The sequence below is a fragment of the Scophthalmus maximus genome, chromosome 7, assembly GCF_022379125.1.
Source record: "Scophthalmus maximus strain ysfricsl-2021 chromosome 7, ASM2237912v1, whole genome shotgun sequence".
Taxonomy (NCBI): domain Eukaryota; kingdom Metazoa; phylum Chordata; class Actinopteri; order Pleuronectiformes; family Scophthalmidae; genus Scophthalmus; species Scophthalmus maximus.
The window spans coordinates 14,356,452-14,376,681 of record NC_061521.1 but is presented as its reverse complement, the minus strand read 5'-3'; the positions used below and the strand labels follow the sequence as shown (position 1 = coordinate 14,376,681).

The 20,230-nt window shown below is 44.4% G+C and overlaps 1 protein-coding gene across 8 annotated transcripts in view; it reads right to left on the bottom strand.

Moving 5' to 3' along the window:
• Positions 1-20,230, bottom strand: part of tln2b (talin 2b) — a 74,632-nt gene that overhangs the window by 36,778 nt on the left and 17,624 nt on the right. For 7 of the 8 annotated variants that reach the window (XM_035643356.2, XM_035643355.2, XM_035643359.2 and 4 more), the window contains exons 2-9: positions 9,834-10,007; positions 9,629-9,726; positions 9,318-9,447; positions 8,533-8,688; positions 7,926-8,068; positions 1,971-2,098; positions 1,609-1,672; positions 1,286-1,390 (exon numbers count right to left, since the gene is read on the bottom strand). In XM_035643356.2, the coding sequence (XP_035499249.1) occupies positions 1,286-1,390; positions 1,609-1,672; positions 1,971-2,098; positions 7,926-8,068; positions 8,533-8,688; positions 9,318-9,447; positions 9,629-9,726; positions 9,834-9,969 (960 nt within the window). In that variant the 5' untranslated portion in view covers positions 9,970-10,007. Of the gene's footprint in view, positions 1-1,285; positions 1,391-1,608; positions 1,673-1,970; positions 2,099-7,925; positions 8,069-8,532; positions 8,689-9,317; positions 9,448-9,628; positions 9,727-9,833; positions 10,008-18,551; positions 18,675-20,230 lie in introns of those variants that run through there. The other variant, XM_035643357.2, reaches the window with a different exon arrangement.

The following is a 20,230-nucleotide window of genomic DNA, read 5'->3' as shown; positions in this document are numbered from 1 at the left end:
CAAATCTGCGAAGTTTACAGGAACAGAGGACTTGCCGACCAAGAACCTGCGGTGATTAAAGACTGTCAGATGAGAAATTGGAAGGTTTCCATACACTCTCAGATGTGCTTCAACAAAGCCAGCTCTGTGCTTTTGCCTCTGTTAGCATCGAGAGCAGGGAGCAGCTGGAGTGAATTATTTAACAGTCTTGAAATCCCCATCAGTAAATCACCTCATCGAAGGCAGACAGTGATCATACATGCAGACGCACACGCACTCTTCCCTAAACACACACCCCACACACAAAGATAATGTGAACCTTGCCTTACCACGGGAATAAAGATTCCTTTTATCATCCATTAACACCCCAGCAGACAACTGAACTCTTTCTATTTTTCCACCACTTTCCTGCAAGTTCGCGACCGGCTGGGCTGCTTGTCGGGAGCTTTTACAATACCTGCCGGTGCCGCCGCTTCCCATTCACACGTGGCACCTCCATTCTACTGTTGTGTTTGCCGAACCAGAACGGAATTGCCAATGTCACATGTATGTCACTGCACCAGAAAAAACATCCACCTTCTGATTTGTTGTGATAAATGGGGCTTTTACAGTTTTCCACAAGCCTTCACATGTGTTTATACCCCCCCAAACACTTTCTGTATAACCACATATCTCAGTAATTATTTAATGAAAACTATGTTTTTATTAGTTGTATTTATTCATAGTGTTGGCCCCCATTTGTAACAATTATGGTAACATTGCGCTGTAAGTGAACTCCTGTGATCTACTAACATGGCAACATTTCAATTTCACACAATAAAGATCATTATAATCATTGATATCGTGAAAGTATTGTTATCATTCATTATTTTGGCCACGTTAATTGTAAAGTGAAAATCTAGTATGGTGACAGCCCTATTTGGAAGTAAAATGAAAAGTGAGTACCCCCGAAAAACATTTTCTCATTCAGCTTTGCTTTCCAAATAAATTTAGATGGGGCTTTTGTTTACTACCTGTATGATCATCTGACCTCTTGTGTCTGTTCTTCCGTCAGACTTTTTTGTGATGTATCTGTGTTTCAAGATCTCACGCGTTATACTTCGTGAGCAAAGTGCTACCAGAGCTAATAGAAACGATGGCCCCAAACTATGACAGAAAGATCAAAGTCATATTAATCTTTTTACAAAAAACACATTTGTTTGGAATGTGAACATGCTGTCTACACTTGGCTTGTGAATGTAATGAATGCAACAAATCTGTGAGCATATTTTCTTCTTTTTCACTTATTCAGCATTTCAGTTCCTACCTTCACCAGGAAGAAAGACACTCCGTATGTCTGCAGGGACCTGGCGAGCTTCACATATTTCACCTTTGCCTCAATCTCGGTCATCTCTCCGCAGTTTTTATGGTCCTGGAGAAACGACAGCAGTTACACCTCCACCTCTTTGAACCTATCATTACAAACATATGTTAATATACTTCAAATGCTGTTATCTACGTGTGTTGTATTTTGTCAATTTGTGTCTCAACAGAACACAGATTACTATTATTCCCATGGGCCGCCACAGTTTCAAACACACTATTTCTTTTTGACTTAAATGCAACACTCAAGCAATATAATGTGCATACTTGGAATATTTTCTTCTCGGACCCTCTCTGCTTGATGTACTCCTTAGGCAGGAACTCCTTCAGGCTATGGAGATAAATAACATTTTTTCATGGTTACTCCATTGAGCTACAGGCATTTCCTTTTCTATTAGCATACCTCTACATATGAGGTCATTCTTGCCCCACTGCCTACATGTCAGAAAACAGTTGCAACAGCTGACATCCCCCCTGAGCTTTCCACTGGAGGAAATCCCTGAGGTAACAGCCTGCACTGAAGCGGGAGACGACACTGTATATGTACAGCTGGAAACATTGAGTTATTGTGAATGTTAGTGTTAAGGCATCTTTTTGGAAGAAAAAAGAAAAAGAAAAAAGAAGCTTACTCCAGGAATCCGGGCTTGTGCTTGTGCTCCACGTGGGGTCCGAACTGGATCTGAGCCTGGATCCCCGCAAACTCACCGGCTTTATCAAAGGAGACGGGGTGGGATCCATTCAATATATCATCCCGAGCCTAGAGGAGACATGGGGGCGCGAGTGAGAGGAAGAAACACACATCCAGCAGAAGGACACAACAAAAAAGGCATGAGATTTATCCGAAATTCAGCCGGCAGAGCTTCGTAATGAGCACTTGTTGTGTGCTATGAATGTGAATGTACCGTGGCTTCAGCGCGTGGCTCCACAGAGCAAGGACATCATAACTGCGGCCGAGCCAAATAAGAAGCGTTTGTGACAATTAAAGCCATTCTGCCAATGTAACAGCTCCGACAATTTGTCATCACAGCCCATTACGTGTGATTAAAAAGGAAAAACGCATTAGAGGAACGCATCACAATAACCCCGACTGCATTACAGAGTGGCCGTCCATAGGATGTTTAGACATTTGAATGACTTAATGTTTCGGCTTATACCTGTTAGGTGCTGCTGAGACATCACTCATGTTTCAATGCATTCTCAGCCACGCCGTCTGCATTATCTTCAGCATTTAGAGAGATGGAAAAGTGGATGCCTTTGTTGACATATTTCAAATGGCTGTCAGTGTGTGACGTTTTCTCCAGGGGGCAGTCAGCTCTGCCAATCTCCCCCTCTCTCTCTCTCTCTCTCTCTGTCACTCCGTCTCCCCGCAAAATGAATGGCGCCAAAAGCTGCGAGGCCTTGCTGACAGCGTGGAGGGGCCCCATCAGTGCACTTAGTATTAGCACACCAGCGCACAGCGTGGATTGGACATCTTACGTCCCATTACATCAATGAAAAAACTAAGCAGCAGCTTACTGCTGTAATGAGGACAACAATCTCCTCCGCTCACAATCACGTCCTCTCCCCAGTGTAATTCACACTGGAGTACATGAGCTCTTACTGAACACAAGAAGACGCTCTAAAATTAGCCCTCACACATGCCATTCACTCTGGCACACGCTGATACTACTACTGTCATTCTATAGGGAGATGCAAGGAAGACGAGATATTTTTAAAGTACGCATTGCTTGCTGGATGCAGATTAGGTGAATTTAGCAGTGGCCCCCTATTTATTGAGGAAAGAGTGAGAGCCCCAGAATTAAGTTGCCAACCTGACCAACAAATATATGGAAGTGAAACACAGCTACCATAGATCCCAATGTTTTAGCATCTTGGACAATTCAAGAGACTGGGGACAAATCCCAGCTGACATCGGGCGAGAGGCAGGGCCCACGCTGGACAGGTCGCCGGCCGCGTCACCAACACATACAGACAAACTATGGACAATTTATAGACTCCAATCAACCTGCGTGTCTTTGGACTGTGGGAGGAATCTGGAGTACCTGGGGAAAAAAATGGGATTCGAACCAAGAACCTCCTTGCCTCCTTGCTAACCTGCCAACCCTAAAATCACATTTTTGTATCCTTGGATCTCCGTCTTGTTTTGGCCTGCCTGTACAAAATGAGTATTTCCTTCTGCTCAGGAATCCTGCAGTCCGCCTGCCGCGCTCAGACGGGACGCCGCTGCCGCCTCAATCGGCCTCTGCACGCCGGTTCAGCAGTGAGCGACGCTGCTCCGTTCACTCAGCCACCAGCAGCCGCGCCGTGCTGTTCCCGCTCACTCGACCTTGAGCAGTGTGTCACGCTGCTCCTCACCCTCTGCACCCACGTAGCAGTATAGCTGCGCAGTCGTCAACCTGCTCCAAAGCCCTCTGTACCGCTGAACGCAGCCCTGGAACCAAGACTCCTAACTACTTCACAGACACCAGTGACTCCGACTCAAGTCGCTGTTTGAGTTTGGTGCATTCATCCTGCATCTTTGTAATGAATGTTAATGCTTTTATGGTCTCACGTCCGATCTTAACATCACAACAGAAAGCCAAACAGCTGAGCCAGTGATGGATGAAATGAAACTGCTGAAAATGGGATTATATGGAGCACTCACATTCAGTTTGGCATTGCTACTGTATGGGATCACTCATTGATAACTGCATCACATTAATGTTTTGACACTGACTTGATCATTGGCTGGGTCGTTTAATCTGCAAACCTCCAGGTTGAGCAGCCAATCCGCAGGCACGGCATGTGTCTCTGTTTGATCAAATGATCAGCGTGATAATTCCCCCACATTTGTCAACAGACAAGAGAGCGAAATGCTGACCCCCGAATCTCTCATAGCGGATACGACGAGTGATATAGGCACTGGTTCTGGGACATTTTTTAATAGAGCTGCACGAGTGGAAACGAAGCACAAGACATCGGAAGCTGTGACACATATAGCCCGGGGCTGCAGCGCCGAGGTCAACAAGTCCACCATGGTCCAGCAGAGCACAGAGAGTATAATGCAGCCATAAAAATAAATGCTGACATAGGGATACGACTAAAGCAACTGAATTCACAGTGTTTGAGCAGAACGCTTGCTAATAGATCGGCGAGCGGAGGATTATCTCTGCGATGATCTGAACGCTTCATGACTTGGATTACACAGCGATATTCTGAGGACAAATCCTAAATGCATGAGAAGATGAATTCTGATGGCTCATTTAGCTACAATAATTTGATATACCTGACCTGGCTTAGGTTCAAATCCAGCCTGACCCTTCTCTCTCTTTGTCTGGGTGGTGTTCATTTCATCACAGAACAACTGATAGAAAAACATGCTATGAAATGTTGTGGGATGGCCGTTCCTTGGTTGACAGAGCAGCACAAAACACTGGTTTCTACTGTTGTTTTGAGTAAATATCCCTTTTTAAGGACACAAACTGCTTCGAAGACAAAGGTTGGACTAGCCTGTCTCGTGATACAACGGGTATTCTCCCTGAATCAACAAGAGTGATAAAAAGTAAAAGCAAAAGAGCAGGACACAGCGAGAGTGATGCTATTGCTGTGGAGGGTTTATCCTGGTCTTAGCACAAATACATGACAGAAAGGGAGTGGCTGAGTAGTAAAGGAGATTAGTCTCTTACTGGCAGAGCTTCCATTATGTGCGTGCGTGTGTGTGTGTGTGTGTGTGTGTGTGTGTGTGTGTGGGTGTGTGGGTGGGCAGGATGAAATCATGGAAGCTTCACATCATTAATAAACATAAGCTTGTTTTAGATCATTGCTGATTCGCAGGGAGGCGCTGTCAAAAAAAAAAAAAAAAAAAATGCCAGCACCAATGTCAGCATCTGCTAAATCTAAATTCAATTACTCAGGACTGGTGAGGTTCTGAGAATTACAGGGATTGTAAACGATAAAGGATATAAAAGAGGAAAACGGGGGATGTAAAAAAGAAGAAATTGTGTACAAAGTAAGAAATAGGGAAAAGAACGTGGAAAAGAAGCCTGGGGTATGTTCCACTCTGCTAGAGCTCTCTCTTCTGGCTCCGTCTGGCCTTTTTAACAGTGACAAATTAGAACCACGGCCATGTGAAGGGTCTCTGTGATCTGCCTGTGTGACAATCCCAGTGTGTGTGTGTGTTTGTGTGTGTGTGTGTGTGTGTGTTTGTGTGTGTGAGAGAAAGAGAGAGAGAGAGAGAGAGAGAGAGAGAGAGCCAACGAGGGAAAGATAGATAGGAAAGGGCAACGGAGAGGCAAAAGGAGGCGGGGGCAGGGGGTGGGGATGTTATTGCGAAAGGAAATATGAGTCTGTGTTGAGAGGGGAGCATGATATCCACTGTGCCGTAATGTTTGCCAGGGCAACAGGGTGGAGATGTGTGCGATTATGTCAGAATGTGTAGGAGATGGAGAGGGAGTGGAGACAGGCAAATGGGAAAGGAAGGAAACGGAGGGTAAGAGAAATAGAGGCAAACAAGGGAAAAGACGGAGAGAAGGGTGGAGAGCAGCAGGAGCACACAGGGAGGGCCGTGGAAGGCTGGATGTCTTCCGTGAGCACGTTCAGGAGGCGGCAGGGACTGAAAAGATGGAGAGTCAAATGCTATTCACATTTCAGACATTGTATACACTGTATCTCTGGGCACAGTTTTTCAGAGCCCTTTCTTTTTTTCCGGTGGGGGGTGGATCCCATAATGTGTCCGGAACTTCAAAAAAAATGACGCCCTTTATCTCGTAGACTACATCTGTGTGTGTGTGTGTGTGTGTGTCCATGACAACCCCACACCCTGCTATCGGAGTCCAGGTGTCAGTGGGCAGCTCTCCTCCCTTGGCTGGAGGGGCTAATGCGAATGCAGTGATGTGTGCAGTGATCAAACCCTAACTAGTGCAGTACTGGACTCAACCGGCACTCAGCAAATTAGAGAGAGAGAGAAAGAGAGAGAGACCCACCAGATGTACAGTCCGATTCATATTGGACAAAATCCACCACTAACAGGAAGTGTTCAGATAGGGACATAACTCACCACTGCAGAAGTGACCCCTGCACTAACTGACAGTGCAACTCATGCTGTTCAGTCAGTTATTGTTCACACAAGTTGAAAATTAGGGAGAAACCAACACCATCCTGCTGAGAAGTGCATTAGTTCAATCAGTTGCGCATAGGTAGGGGTACTATAAATCATGCAGGGTGCAGCCTACTTGACACAATGTCTGCCTCAAGCAAATTCCTACTCAGCTTTTCTGCCTCGAACACAAAAGAGAGTCTTCGGTGCACCACAGCCTCGTCTGTGTCCACCCTCAGATTATCCCCCGAGACACCCAGATAAGACACACTACGACATCTGGTCATTTCAAGGTTACAGGCCCAAAAATGGGCAAAAACAAAAAGCAGCAGTGCTCACAATTACATGTATGGATGGAGAAGACTCGACTGTGTGTTTTCAACGGAACAGGTCTATAAAATTAAACAAGAGCCGCGCAGTAGTGTGCGTACAGTGATGGCTGAGCTACAGAGGCACAAGACTGTGACAGTCTAGAAGCGTGGAATAAGCTTATATGTCCCACAGGGGTCAATGTGGATACTGTAAGTAAGTAAATAGTTTGAGTAGTGTGATGCATTCGAAATATTATTCATAATATTAATAATATCACTAATGTGAGAGCTTCTAATAGCAAATCCATTAAGAAACAAATATAGCGTTTTGGTTTGTATCCAGCCACATCAGGCAGATGTTTTCAGTGAAAAGAAACACACATTTTTAAACCCCCTTAGTATGATGACTAACAAGCACAAAACGGAAAGTCAGCGACCAGCTGTTGGACAATTTACCAGCTCAAGAGCTGGATACTTTTCTGAGGAGGCAAAAAGGAACTAAAAAGTCATTGGACACAAACAGACACAGGACTACAAGGTGCCATCAGACATGCACTGAAGTCCAGACGTGGTCCCTCAACTTTTCTGGAGGGGCTGTATGTGAGGACACAAATGTTCACAAATGTTGCTGAGGAACTTCTCCTGCCAGCCCCCAAGTAAAATACCTGGATACAGGTCAGAGCAGGACAATCTCCAGAAGATTCACGGAGTGGACGCTCTACCAAGGCGCCATCCCTCGCCTGAATGTTTCGGCAAATGTTCCTTCGGTTGTGAACACGTCTGACTTGGACAATCTCCTGCTGCGTTCTTCATATGTGAAGGTCAAACCCAAATTTTCCCGGCCTTATTCCGGAGTTCGTGCCTGAAAACAGCTCAAATGAAGGCTAATGTCATTCAACTGTATCAGTCAGTGTTCTTTTTAATTCTTTCTGCTTTACTCATCTGGAACGAAAGCTTTGCGTTCATGTGAAAAGATCCATATTGTTGTGGCACTGTACAGTGGAACCAAGAAACAGAACCAAAAAAACAAGTCAAACCCGTCTGGGACTAAATTAGGTTACTGCTAAAAATTCACTTATTGAGTTTAGACTCAATAACTTAACAGAATTGCTTGAGTCCCATTTTGCAGAATGACCCTGTGGTCATCTCTCTCTCTCTTTTTTTCTTGCCATGTCAGCACAGAGGTGTGTCAAGTTTACCTGGACATAGAGCAGGTTCAGCTGAACAGGGTCGCGCGAGTCCACGTTCTGGTCTGAGTAGAAGAACTTGCGCCTGAGCAGCAGGGTCTCACTTTCCTCCACGCCTTGCTCTCTGAATGTCCTGCTGTGGTCCAGCCAGTTCACTGCTCAATCAATACACACACTGTTACCACATGCGCTGAAATGAATAGACGCTCACTTTAAGAAAGATGTTACTGGAGGAGGATGGCGATGGTGAAGTTAACCAGGCAGGTCGAAAACCACAGATCAGCCTAGACAGACAATTAACCCAGTGAGTCCTGGAGAAGTGAAAATCTTCCCTGGGCACAAATAGTGTCACTAGCTGTCTCTGTTGAGAAGAGAACTAGTTGTCAGCCAAAGTTGAGTGTGATTTATGTATTCAAATGTTTCAAAATTGAATTGGTGTCCCCTGGGCAAAAGATAACAAGTGGTAAATTTCATTAAACTTTGATATGTTCATGCAACAAATTAGACATGAGTGATAAAGCACATGTCCAGATGACGGCGACGAGTCAGAGTCATTAATGTGAAAGTGAGAAACGGGCATAAAGCCATCAAGATATCAGGAACACTTCTTCACACTCACAGTCATCATCTGTGTGGAGTTTGGCTTTGAGCTTTTCCATCTTCCTCTCGTCTCGGAGCTGCAGCGTTCTCTCTTTCTTCAGCGTCCCCATGCCATCCTCCTTCTTGTCCTCCGTCACCTCTTGGATGAGGGAGTACTCCTCGTAGTTGGTGATTCCTGAAAAGGGGCACGAGTTAGCCAGGGAGGAGGAGATGCCTCAAACTGGCACGATAACTGCTGCTATACGAAAGAGAAAGCGTTCCTCTTACACCCTCGTTTTTTTTAATCTATTTCTCTCTGCTCTGAGACAGAACTGAAGGGAAGCTGGTGCGGAGCCAGCAAACTAAAATGGGGGCTGAGGAGGAGAAGAAGCCAAGCGGAGAGACTAACTCCAAACAAACATTTTCTAATAAAGCTATCTGCCAGACGCACATCCCTCTCCTCCTCGACCAAATGAGCTCGGTAGCAGCCATTTATAATTGACATGCGCAGCTTAGGGAAAACGTCTGTGACAGACATGGACGGCACTTCAGCATCTATTAGAAACAAGCTTGTTGGAGCTTGATAAATTATGCCCATTGTTCTTAAAAAAAATAACGTGATTAGGACTTTATCAGACGTGCAGAGTAATGCTGCTGTTCAATTACGAAATGAATAGCAAGTAATAGCACAGTGACAAAATGCAACTCAGTGTAAAGTCAAGTGGTATGCCGCGGACTAAAAATAATACAGAGAATGAATAATTCAAGCCCTGTATGATGGCTTGACAAGATTCATATTAGCAGTGCCTGGAGACCATCACTTACCTATTCTGCTGCATATGGTGACGAGCAGCTCCCCGACTGTTTTCGAGTCGTCCACCATGATGGTTTTAATGGCACCATCAAGCATTTTGATCTTTTGCGGCCTTTGTTTCTTCTTGTACTCCAAGACATCCTGAGAAAGCAGGGGAACACGCCCAGTGACATCTGACACCCCGCCGATCGTTCTTGACAGTAAACTGCAGTCGCTCGCAGCGGGCAGGGAGGCATGCATGTCTCGGGTCCCTCGAGAAAATGTAAACCACTTTAAATGACACCGACGGTTCTCCACCCCAGACGACGTGATTTATTCTTACGCCATTTCGCAGCATGTAGTAATCCAGGGTTCTTCCAGACTCGAGCCAGATTCCTTTCCTCGGATCATCGTCAGACAAGAAGAGGCCGTAATCTGAGGCTGACACACGGAGAGAAACAGAGTATGCAAATGCAGATGCCTATAGATTCCAATTATGCAGATGAGATATTATGTATGTTAAACCATTTCCCCAGTCTCCCACCAACCTTGTCCCGTCTGGGCTTCTGGCACTCGCTCTCGGATGATCCTGCAGGCGTCGTACACAGGTGTGGACGGCTCAAACTGCATCGTCTTCACCACGTTGCACTGCCGTACACAGATCTTCAGTGACAAGGCCACCATCTTGACGGGGAGTATAATGGCCTCACCGACCTACACACCTGGAAAGCACATTCAAGTGTAAACATTAGGTGAGGTTCAGGGTGTGTAAAGTCTTACTGCTGCTTAATATCCTGAATAGATGGTCTGTGTTATGGCTGCTATAAACAAGCCATTATCAAAATTACCTCTGATAAAAAAAAAAAAAAATCATACTTGAAGAGGAAGTCTCCGAGGCAGAATATAACACGGCAAGGCCCAGAACAAATCTTCACAATTATCTCCTCGGAGACATTTTCACCTGTGAAAATTGAATGTGTGTTGTGCCTCAGCAGCTCCTCATTCTTCCCTGCTGTTCTGATATTAAAGGGGTTACGCGGATGGAGAGATTGCAGTGTGTGTAGAATTAGCTGAACCAAGGCAAGCAGCATAGTCTTTTCAGCAGAAAAAAATAAGGAAGGGGGGGGGGGGGGGGGGGGGGGGTGCAAATCTCTCTAATCGGCAGAAATAACAGGAGCGGAGTCAAAACAAGAAAAATGACAATCCGCCCGCTGCATCATTATTCGCTCTTCTCCCGGCTTGCACTCTCCGCCATGAGCAGACTCCACTGTGAGACAAATCAGTGGGTGTTTTATCACAAACTGCAATTAGGGTGAATCGGCTCAGATATTCGGAGAGTGTCTCCTCTTCCGTGACCTTGGCTTTTGCACAGAGAGAGAAATGAATGTGAAATGGAAAGGGGATCGTCTATGCCACGGAGGATCACCGCCTCGTTATAGATCTAAAAATCGAGTTAATACTTTTGGTGGAAAAAAAAATTGTCTGTGACACGTTCGAAAACAACCCGTCTCTTCTGGAGAGGACAAGTGAATAAGCCATTATTTATTTTCACTATCAAATTTATCTGTCGATTATTTCCTCCATTAGTCGCTTCATCATTTGATCCATAAAATGTGAGAATTAGGGAAAAAATGCTCTTCACAGTTTTTCCAATCACATCCATATGCAAATCACTTGTTTTGTCAGAAAAACAGTTCAGATTTGATTTCTGAGCCAATTCATTGAGTAATTGTTTCAGCTGTACTTTACTCCAAATTCTACTGTAACACCAGAAGAATTTCAGGATTTTTCTCCATATTTGGATGTGAAGGCAAAAGTTCAAATCTCCACACTGACACAATTCAGGTCTCAGTCACACTTGGAAACAAAGAGTTTTTTTGTGCACTCGGGATTCACATCTCATCCACATTTCCCTTTTGAGACAGAGCAGACCGGGTCTGAGAAGTGCATTTTCTCTAATCGAATTGGGAATGAGTCTGCCTGTGACTGTGGTTCTGTCATGGCCGTGGGCTCATCTCCTATAGGCCCGCTCGTTCCCTGAAATTTTTCTTCATACAAAGTGGGAAAGACAAGCACAGAGACGAAGGGGCAATGGCGCCACACGAGCTCTCCTCCACACAGGCTGGCGGAGAAGCCCCACCGAGTTTTTGTCATCCGGCTCTTTTCCTCAGATACTCTCTTCTACATGAACAGCTTGAGACCCCAGACTGACAACACAGCGGGCCACATGGACAGTTATGTGGGCACACAATGTAGAAGACCCCTCCCCCTCCCCACTCCCCACTCCCCCCTCCCCAACAAACATAATCAAATGTAAAGATCGTGCTGCCAACATTTTTTGTGGATTTTTTCCTCAAGGAGCCAAAGGAACCTCTGACGACAGGTATAGTGCTAAAATCCACTGTAGGTCTGCAGCTACAGCAGCAATCTGTAGTGTGAGTAGCATCCCTCACTTCAGAGAGTAAAGTACTACAGAAACCACATGATGAAACCCAGGAGGATAATGATAATCCCTGAGCTTACAGTAGTGTGAGAGCACATTTTTCACTAGGACCCTCGTGCAAACACTCCGATGCAGCCAGCTCCTCATTAGCTCTGCTCTCGGGCGTGGACGGATCTATGTCTGCGAGAGGAGCAAAGGGAACACAACTCGCTTAGCGTGACTCCATGTTGAATCTTATTTATTTTATTACCCTCTCTGCATCACCAGGTAGGTCCAAGAATTCAATTTCCTCTCCTGTGACAATCGCCAGTCCATCAGGAGCATCCTGCATCGAATTAGGTTCGGTTACTGCTAAATATGAAGACACGAAAATGGCCAAAGAGCAGCTTGCTTGAGGGAGTCCAAACATGGGCAATTCAATAGAGACCAGGGGCGGCAGGTGCCATCTGGAGAGGATGCAACTCTAATGATTGACTGTAAATCCAGCAGCAGCACAGAGCCCGAGAGCAACAACCGCTGCCATTAATGCGGCAGTCTGTCACCGCCAGAATGAGGAGGCGGCTGGACAGAAAACCTAAACCGCTGTTTGTCCATGTCCGATCAGTTGGTTTGGGACCTGTCTTCCAGATGCTTCTAACAAAACAACACATTTTGAAGCAGAATGACCCTTGAGAGCAAAACAGGCTGTAGATGAGAATGAAAAAACACTCATTCAAGGACAACTTGCAACAATGCTGCACAAGCCGTGCTTCAATTTTGAGGTTTTTTATTTGATTTAAATACCAGGGTAAATGTGGCCGTGTGTTTCGCACGCTGTGGGGGGACGAGAACGTAGAGTGCAACAAAAGCCAGGGTGAGTCGTTCTGAAAGATCTGCAAATGTATGATGCACACAGTTCCTTATTCTTAAAGTAGTAAAAAACTAATCTAAACCAATCCCCCCACATCGCTCAGGAATTTGAAGGTCAGCCCATTAAAGTGAGATCACATGAGAGAGAGTGACGATTCCCTGGTAGGCAATGCAGTTAAGACTCTCTCTGCTTCGGCTGCATTCATGAACGGCAACAGCAATGGTGATGCAGATGCAAACATCGCTTGTCTTACTTACACAATCAAGGAGCAAATTACTGTGAGTTTAGAAGCATGAGTGCGGCGACTCTTAAGAGAGCACAACTATCGTAAAGGTTGACGACGATTAGACTTTAACAAGCTGCGATGCGATCGGAAATAACCCCAGAGCTCGAATGAAACAGCCGGTAAAGCAGCGTGAAGATACTGCGGCCGCAGCCTTCACCAACCTCACAAACGCGCTGAAATTGGCATTTGCTGGACCAAATTATCTCCAGTCTGGCCAGCTTTTTTTATTATTATTGTGTAATTTGAGCATGTAGTTATTCTGACCTCAGTAGTCATCATGACTATTAAGAACAGCAGGATTAGAGCACGTGTGCCTTGACAAAATGCTAATTGGCAAAAACTGCTCGGCACTACAGTTCCCTTTTCTCTCCTCTCTTTCATCCCCCTGCGCTGACGGCCTTTATCCCTGTGTGTTTGAAGGCAAGGTCAGACTCCTGCAGGACCACAGCACGTCTCAGGGGACCATTAGGTTTTTCCTGGAACACAGACGGTCCAGTTGTGGTTCACATATCTGCAAACAAGGGCCGTTGTTTTGATCACCTGAGTGTTGAAAACCCAATATTGCGGCGATTCCAGAAATTGCATCTCTGCTCCGCTGCACAATGCCGTCAAGGTCAGGTGTGTTATTTCCGCCAGATGCGATTGCTGCCTCTAAATTTATCGACTGCTAGTCCATCATTTTGAGCACTTCACATCCTAATTTGAATTTGGGAAATCAGCGCCCAAGAGATAGGCATTAATCAACCACCATAAATACATCTTGATTATGAGTATGAGGCCTATTTGATTTACTACAAATGTAGAGCAAATGACTGCACATCCATTTAAGGGCTGTAATTTGAACAGCACAAGGCTCACAGAGGCATCATTTCACTAACTTGCCACATTAAAAACATGAGGAGAATATGATTACGGTACACTGATGCAGAGAGTCACACGTTCATATGCTGCCAGAAGAACAAAAGATGGGGCTGGATTGTTCTTATACATAACAATATAGTTAATATAGTACTGCTTAATATATCACATGTTCCTTTCGTCTTACCAGACACAACACTAACCATGCCGTCTATCACATGCACCATTTCCAAATCACCACTTTCTCATGCCTTGCGGAGACGATAATCTTTTTTTATGAAGATATTCGTGCTCACGCCCATTCTATTGCAGAGGAAATCTGAATCTGGATTCTACCTGAATACAAATCTAATAATGAATAAGTCAAAGGCTTCCACCTCCACCCTTGTCACTTCCTTCATGCCTTTCATAAATTAATTAATTAACCATTGCTCCAGCAGGAAGCAGCTTTCACCGCACAGCATTATGCAGCAGAACTGACCCTCTCTATTGAAAGTTCACCAGGATTAAAATGAACATCCTGACATGTAAGTGGCTAGATTTTTAGTCAAGCAGTGCTTGTCAATTTTGATTTAAAAAAAATGGGACATGTGTTATTTAATAAAAAAAAAGCCATTCACAGCGATACTGACTTGTTTTTTTGTACATTCAAAAATGAACCTTGCTGCTGTGACCCAAACTGCACCACAGGCCTTGCTCCTGGGTGACACACTCTGCTGTAATGCAATTTGAGGGTATAGATACTGACAGAAAAATTATGAATCTTGCCGTTGTCGCGGGAGGGAGGGAGGGAGGGAGGGAGCAGCTCCTCTTACTCTAAAAATATCTAGCGAAGTAGAGCATCCTCCCGCAGCACCGTTTCAACAAGACACCGCAAAAGAAGCGATGGAATAAATGTAACTCTTTCTTCCTAATCTTAACAGTGAAGGCAATTCACTAATACCTTTACCTAGAGTTTACAACAATAAATTAAAAAAAAGTAAAATAATGTCATTATTAAATTTGCAATTCTTGAAGATTACAGCAAATCCTTCAGCAGTCGAGAATGCGTCTTGGCTCAGTTACATTCCTCTTGAGACATTATTGGTTTGGATGCAGCCCTAAAGTCAATACATTGAGTCTTACAAAGCAGAGCATTGTTCGAGTCAAGTCACATCTATTCTTATCGCACATTTAAAAACAATAGGAGTCGACTCAAAGTGCTTTAAGACCACGTTAAACAAATGAGCAATACAAATATAAAGGGATCAGTAGCGTGATGATGAAACCAAAATCAATACAGGATAAATCAAAGGTTTAGGTAAAACTGAAGAGGCAAGACATTAAAAATAAAATGGAAACAAAATCTCATACTGAACTAAAAGCAAGATAAAAAAAAAAAAAAAGGTCAGGGACCTAATGTTGGACAGGAGATTTTAGAGCTAGGGGGATACAACGAAGAAAGCTGGGTCTCTTTTGGCTTTGAGGCAAAAGTGAGGGACTGAATTGCAGGATTAAAAAAACAATTTTGTAATGCAAATGTGCCAGACACTTCAAGAAGTCTGACAGAGGCATTTTGGACCGTCAGTGGTCGAGAGACGGTGGAACTGTTCTACCCCGTTCAGAGGGAAGAGAATCGATTTTTTATAAACAAGGCTTTAATCACACTGATGATTCTGAGTGGCTAAAAGCTGCCCATCACAACACTGCTAACATGTTTATCAAAGTTCACATATGTACCATCCCTCATCCCTCATCTGCAGATGTGAAGAATGAGCTTGAAACAGCGACGAGAGGAGGCGAGCTCCACCCTGCATCTGCAGCCGGTCAATCAGTGAGCTCGTCCTTCAGTCAGCCACTCAGTAATAGTGGTTCATCGAGGCCCAGACGGACAGATGTCGCCCAAACATTTTCATTCCATTAAATACCCCGACAGTGCGGATCAGCCCAAAACAACAAAGGACTCGGCCCATGATGATTTCATTATCATTATCAACCACATTTGGAACCATAAATCTCTTATAGTGCATTTGCAGAATGAGGCCTCTGCTCCGCGAGCTTACATCTGGTTTTTGACCAATAACTATTTTGTGCAAAGTGATGTGATGATGTGAAACAGGGGGCACATTTGGAGTCAATAGTTCAGTGTTTTGGACTTCCAAAATAATTTGAGTCCAAAGAATATTGTGCCTAAAAAAAAAAGAAATGAAGATGCATGCCAGTGTCTCACATGGAATATCAGTCAACACATTCAATAAAACCAAAAGCATACTTTTTCAAAACCTATTTATTTCAATTTTTGAATATTTTTGAAATGTGCAAGCTGAATTTATGACTATTGTGAGAGTAAAATTCTGAACAGGTGCCTGTCAAGTGGCCTCAACCTCTCAATCCACCCAGGTCTGTCTCCTGTTCCCTGCAGAACATATGAGAGGGTTTGTATTTCAGTGTGCTCAATCTGGAAATCATCTCTTTCCCACAGTTACATCCAGAATGAAGTCCTGCAATAAGAATAACAAATGATTTATATCTAATTGTTAATACTAATATACTCTATGTACTTGAATTTACTTGTGTGTAAAGGGCAAAAAGTATCAGTGCTTAAGTAAAGAAGAACCAAAATGCAGAAGATAACAGCCAACCTTTGATTAATAATAATAACATATTATCATCTTTTCCAACACTATTGCTGCCCTGTTCTTATCCCAACTGAATTAGCTGAGGCAACCTCTTTCCAACAGCATTTAAAAATATGTGTTGGGGATCTGGTCCCTGTAACCTCACATGATCCACCAGGCCACGTTTACTCCATCTTCTCAAGCAAAACGCCAGCAACAATTTCACTTTTGAAAGAGATGAGATGCAATCTGTCTGCAATCAGTAAAGTGTACTCAGGTCCTTTATGCAGATAGGGTTAAATTGCACAAATCACAGGAGACACGGTTAGATGTGGAGGTTACACATACTGGTGTATTTAAACAATTACATCATTTTCTCAGTTAGCATTTGGCAGCTGTAGTAAATGTTTGAGAGTTGTGTATGGTTGTATGCTGCATTAGCAAGTATAGCAACTGTCTCTCTCAGCATCCCTTCATTCTCATCCAGATCCATATTTATCTTCACGATAGGCCAGGTGATTTTAGACAAATCTTCACCCTCAACTGTGTCTTTTGACCTTTTCTTCACTCACAGAATTGATGCTTATATGTACTAATATTTATGTTTTTTTTTCAGTGGCAGCACAAGAAATCTACCGTATACAGCTCACAACGTACCCAAAACTCAAGACGTGTTATTGTAGTCAGCAAAATCTAACCAAGACAGTGTCTTCCTATAGATTCTTTCATCCACGTCGCTCAGACAAGTAGGGGGACTTTTGGGAATAAGCCGTGTGTTTCTGCTCTCTCCCGCTTTGCACTGTGATGGCAGGACTGTGTGTACGACATCAATAGCATGCAATTTGATGAAATGTGGACATACAGGCACGGGGAGATTAAGGAGTAGCAAGAAAAAGACTCCACAGATGTGACAGTAATTAGCGTAGGAATCTGAAAGTACAAGGCAGAGCCGGCTCATGAAATCATTGCATCAGAATTACAAAAGGTCACAGTCAAGATGCCAACCCTGCAATATTTTAACATGAGTCTAACTCTCCTCACACCGTGTGAGAAAATCAAAGCGGACTGAGGCAGCAGCTTGCTGCCAAACATGACTTTATTACAAAACGCAGGCTGACAACGACGCTATCTGTTATTGACACCATGGTAAATGCCTGAGATTGCAGCATGACAAAATAAAAAAGGTAAAGGGTGAGGCGAATGTGAAAGTTTGCATTAGGGTCACCACGGTACACGATGTCCAGGCACACACTGATTACATAACTTGACATTTCTTTTTTTTCTACACATAAGATGATTTTCGAATATCAACAAGTTGCTCCCACGTTCATCAGATAAAAAAATTCCAATCAATACTCAACACTAAAAGTGTCAGCAGCAGAGCGGAGGTGTATGTGACGAGAGGAGAGGCCATTGACAGGACCACAACAGCAGGATTTGGTGTCAAAGTGACCCGAATGCCAAAAAGGTAACCAGACAACATTGATGAGGCAATCTGCGAACTTCGTCTGATGGAGGTGGCCTCATCTGACGGTATCATTTTAAATCTACACTCACACCTTGTGAGTGTCGAACGTGAGGCCGGGATCTGACGTCTAAGATCAAAGTGAGCCCTCCGCAGATATGTACGTGTCTTTCCTTGTAAAACGTCCAGTGTAAAAGTTTCCCACACCATGGCATTCCCCTCGTTCGCGTGCAAATGAACAAACACAAGACACTTCATTGACTTAAGTAACTACATAATCCTGCGGTGGGCCGTATTCCGACGACACTGTCACACTTCTGGCTCCCACAATCAGCGTGTTTTGCCTGGAGTGTCACGTCCCGTAAATCAGGTGACTCCAACCTCCTGTCTGCGCCGCCTCCCCATCTCTGAGCCCCCCCCCCCCTCATACTTCAGGAGCCCGACTGCCTACTACCACTCGCATGGTGATTACAGTATCAAGAGCAGTGGAACGGAACAGGCCCTGGCTTCACTCCAAAGTGTGATACACCGAGGGACTCTATCAGCATTTTATATCGTCCGGAATGCTGTAAAGGAGGAAACGCGACACATGAAGGGGGCGATGCGCTGTTCTGACTCTTTAAGCAAAACCAAACATTTAGCTAAGAACACCACAAGCAGACGTACAGCATCGGTTTAACTGTTAAGCGCAGTCCCCGCTCCCTGTTCGATTCCCCAGAGAAATGTCTTGTGTTATCCAGTGGAGCGCGATAAAAGGAAACACTTACCAACATGGTAATCGAGAACTGTATCAAAGTGGTAACAATAAAATCCTCTGTTGATGGTGAGTGAAACCATGTTGTTGCATGAGAGGCGGTTCAGGGAGAGGCCATGTTGTTGGCCCATTGTTTCCAGATCAGCGGCTCTGCCCACAGTTGCCATGGCTGCTGCTGTGCCCACCTTTTCCTGGACATATAAGGCTGGACAGCAGCAGCAGCAGCCACATCCACTCTGCCCCCCGGTCCACGTCTGCAACTGCTCCCAGGGTCATTTGGACGCAGGTTGCACTCCGCAGTGATTTAAGGATTTCAGCTTTTAAATGTCAAGCGGGCAAGGTCGGAGAGATTGCGTTGGCAACGTGAAGGGCGGCCTCTATGTACGGCCGTGCGTGCATGACGATACAATCCCGGTTTCCCCCAGAGCCTCTCAACTCTCCTGTCACAGGTACATAGAAAGGTTCAGCAGAAAACAAGACTGAGGAGGTGGACTTTGATTCCCTAAAATACGTCTCTGTGAAAGTGTCACTCCGGTTTCGCTGCTGCCATTGAAGGTTCTGCAGACAAAACACGTAACGTTTGGTGAGGAAAGCTGCGACGAGAGCTGAGAGAGCGTCGTGGGGACGGTGTTGGTGCACAAAGACAGGCAGACGCAGAACATACAGATAAGACACTCCAGGCAAGAACCTTTTCCCTCCAACTCAATTAAGTTAACAGGTTTGATTGTGTATCCACTCTCAAAATGATGAATGACTGATCAACGTCTCGACTGGACTGTAAAAGTTGAAAGCAAACTGTGCAAGGCCAAAGCAAACGAACCACCCCCATTATTCTGTTGACATGGGAGTGCATTCCAAGCGCAGCACAACTGTGCGACTCCTTGCAGCTTTGTTTTTCTCTCAGCGAGGACTAAAAGCACTGGAGAATCAAATGTTTAAATTGGCTCGAGGAGGCGTACACAACAACTTTCCCTCAGACAAATACTGTCCACCTCAGAGAGTGTTTCCAAGCTCGGGAGGCATGCCGGCAAATTGGGAGTCTTTCCTGAAGAGTGTTTCAAAGACATGCATGCTTTTAACGAGACTGTTTTGTCTGGCACATTCTACTGCGACAATCCCCAGGTGAGGAGAGGTGCTGCGTTAAATAAACGTATCTATCATTTCTCTATTTAGATAAGAATGGCAGTTTGAGGAAAAGTGCAAATTCCATGGTTTTAAATCAATAACAACATTTTGGGGAAAAACAAAACCTTCATTGTGACGTTTCCCAAAGTGGGGACCATCTCTTCTTCGTAAGAAAGCTTTCTCAAATATTTACAGGGGAGGAAATATTCAAAGTAAACATTAGGATTTCTCCATAAGAGCAGAAGTGCAGTCTGTTATTCTTGTCTTTCCAAAAGTAGAATAGAGAAATGCCTTCTTAACTTCGTAAGGTACTCTAGACGTAATGAGTTATATTCCATGTTCCATATTGCTTAGGACATGTGAAACATACACGACAGCACCAACTGAGATTAACTTTACAATACAGTACCACATAAATGATAAAGCGAACAGGTTTGTCTGCATTCAAATGATTTTTTTACTCTTTCCAGCCTTCTCACTTGATTTCCCCCCCTACACTTCCAAGAGTCCCTGATTGCTGGAAACAAACATCTCTGGCTTAAATCCCCGTCATAAACATCTGGTCAA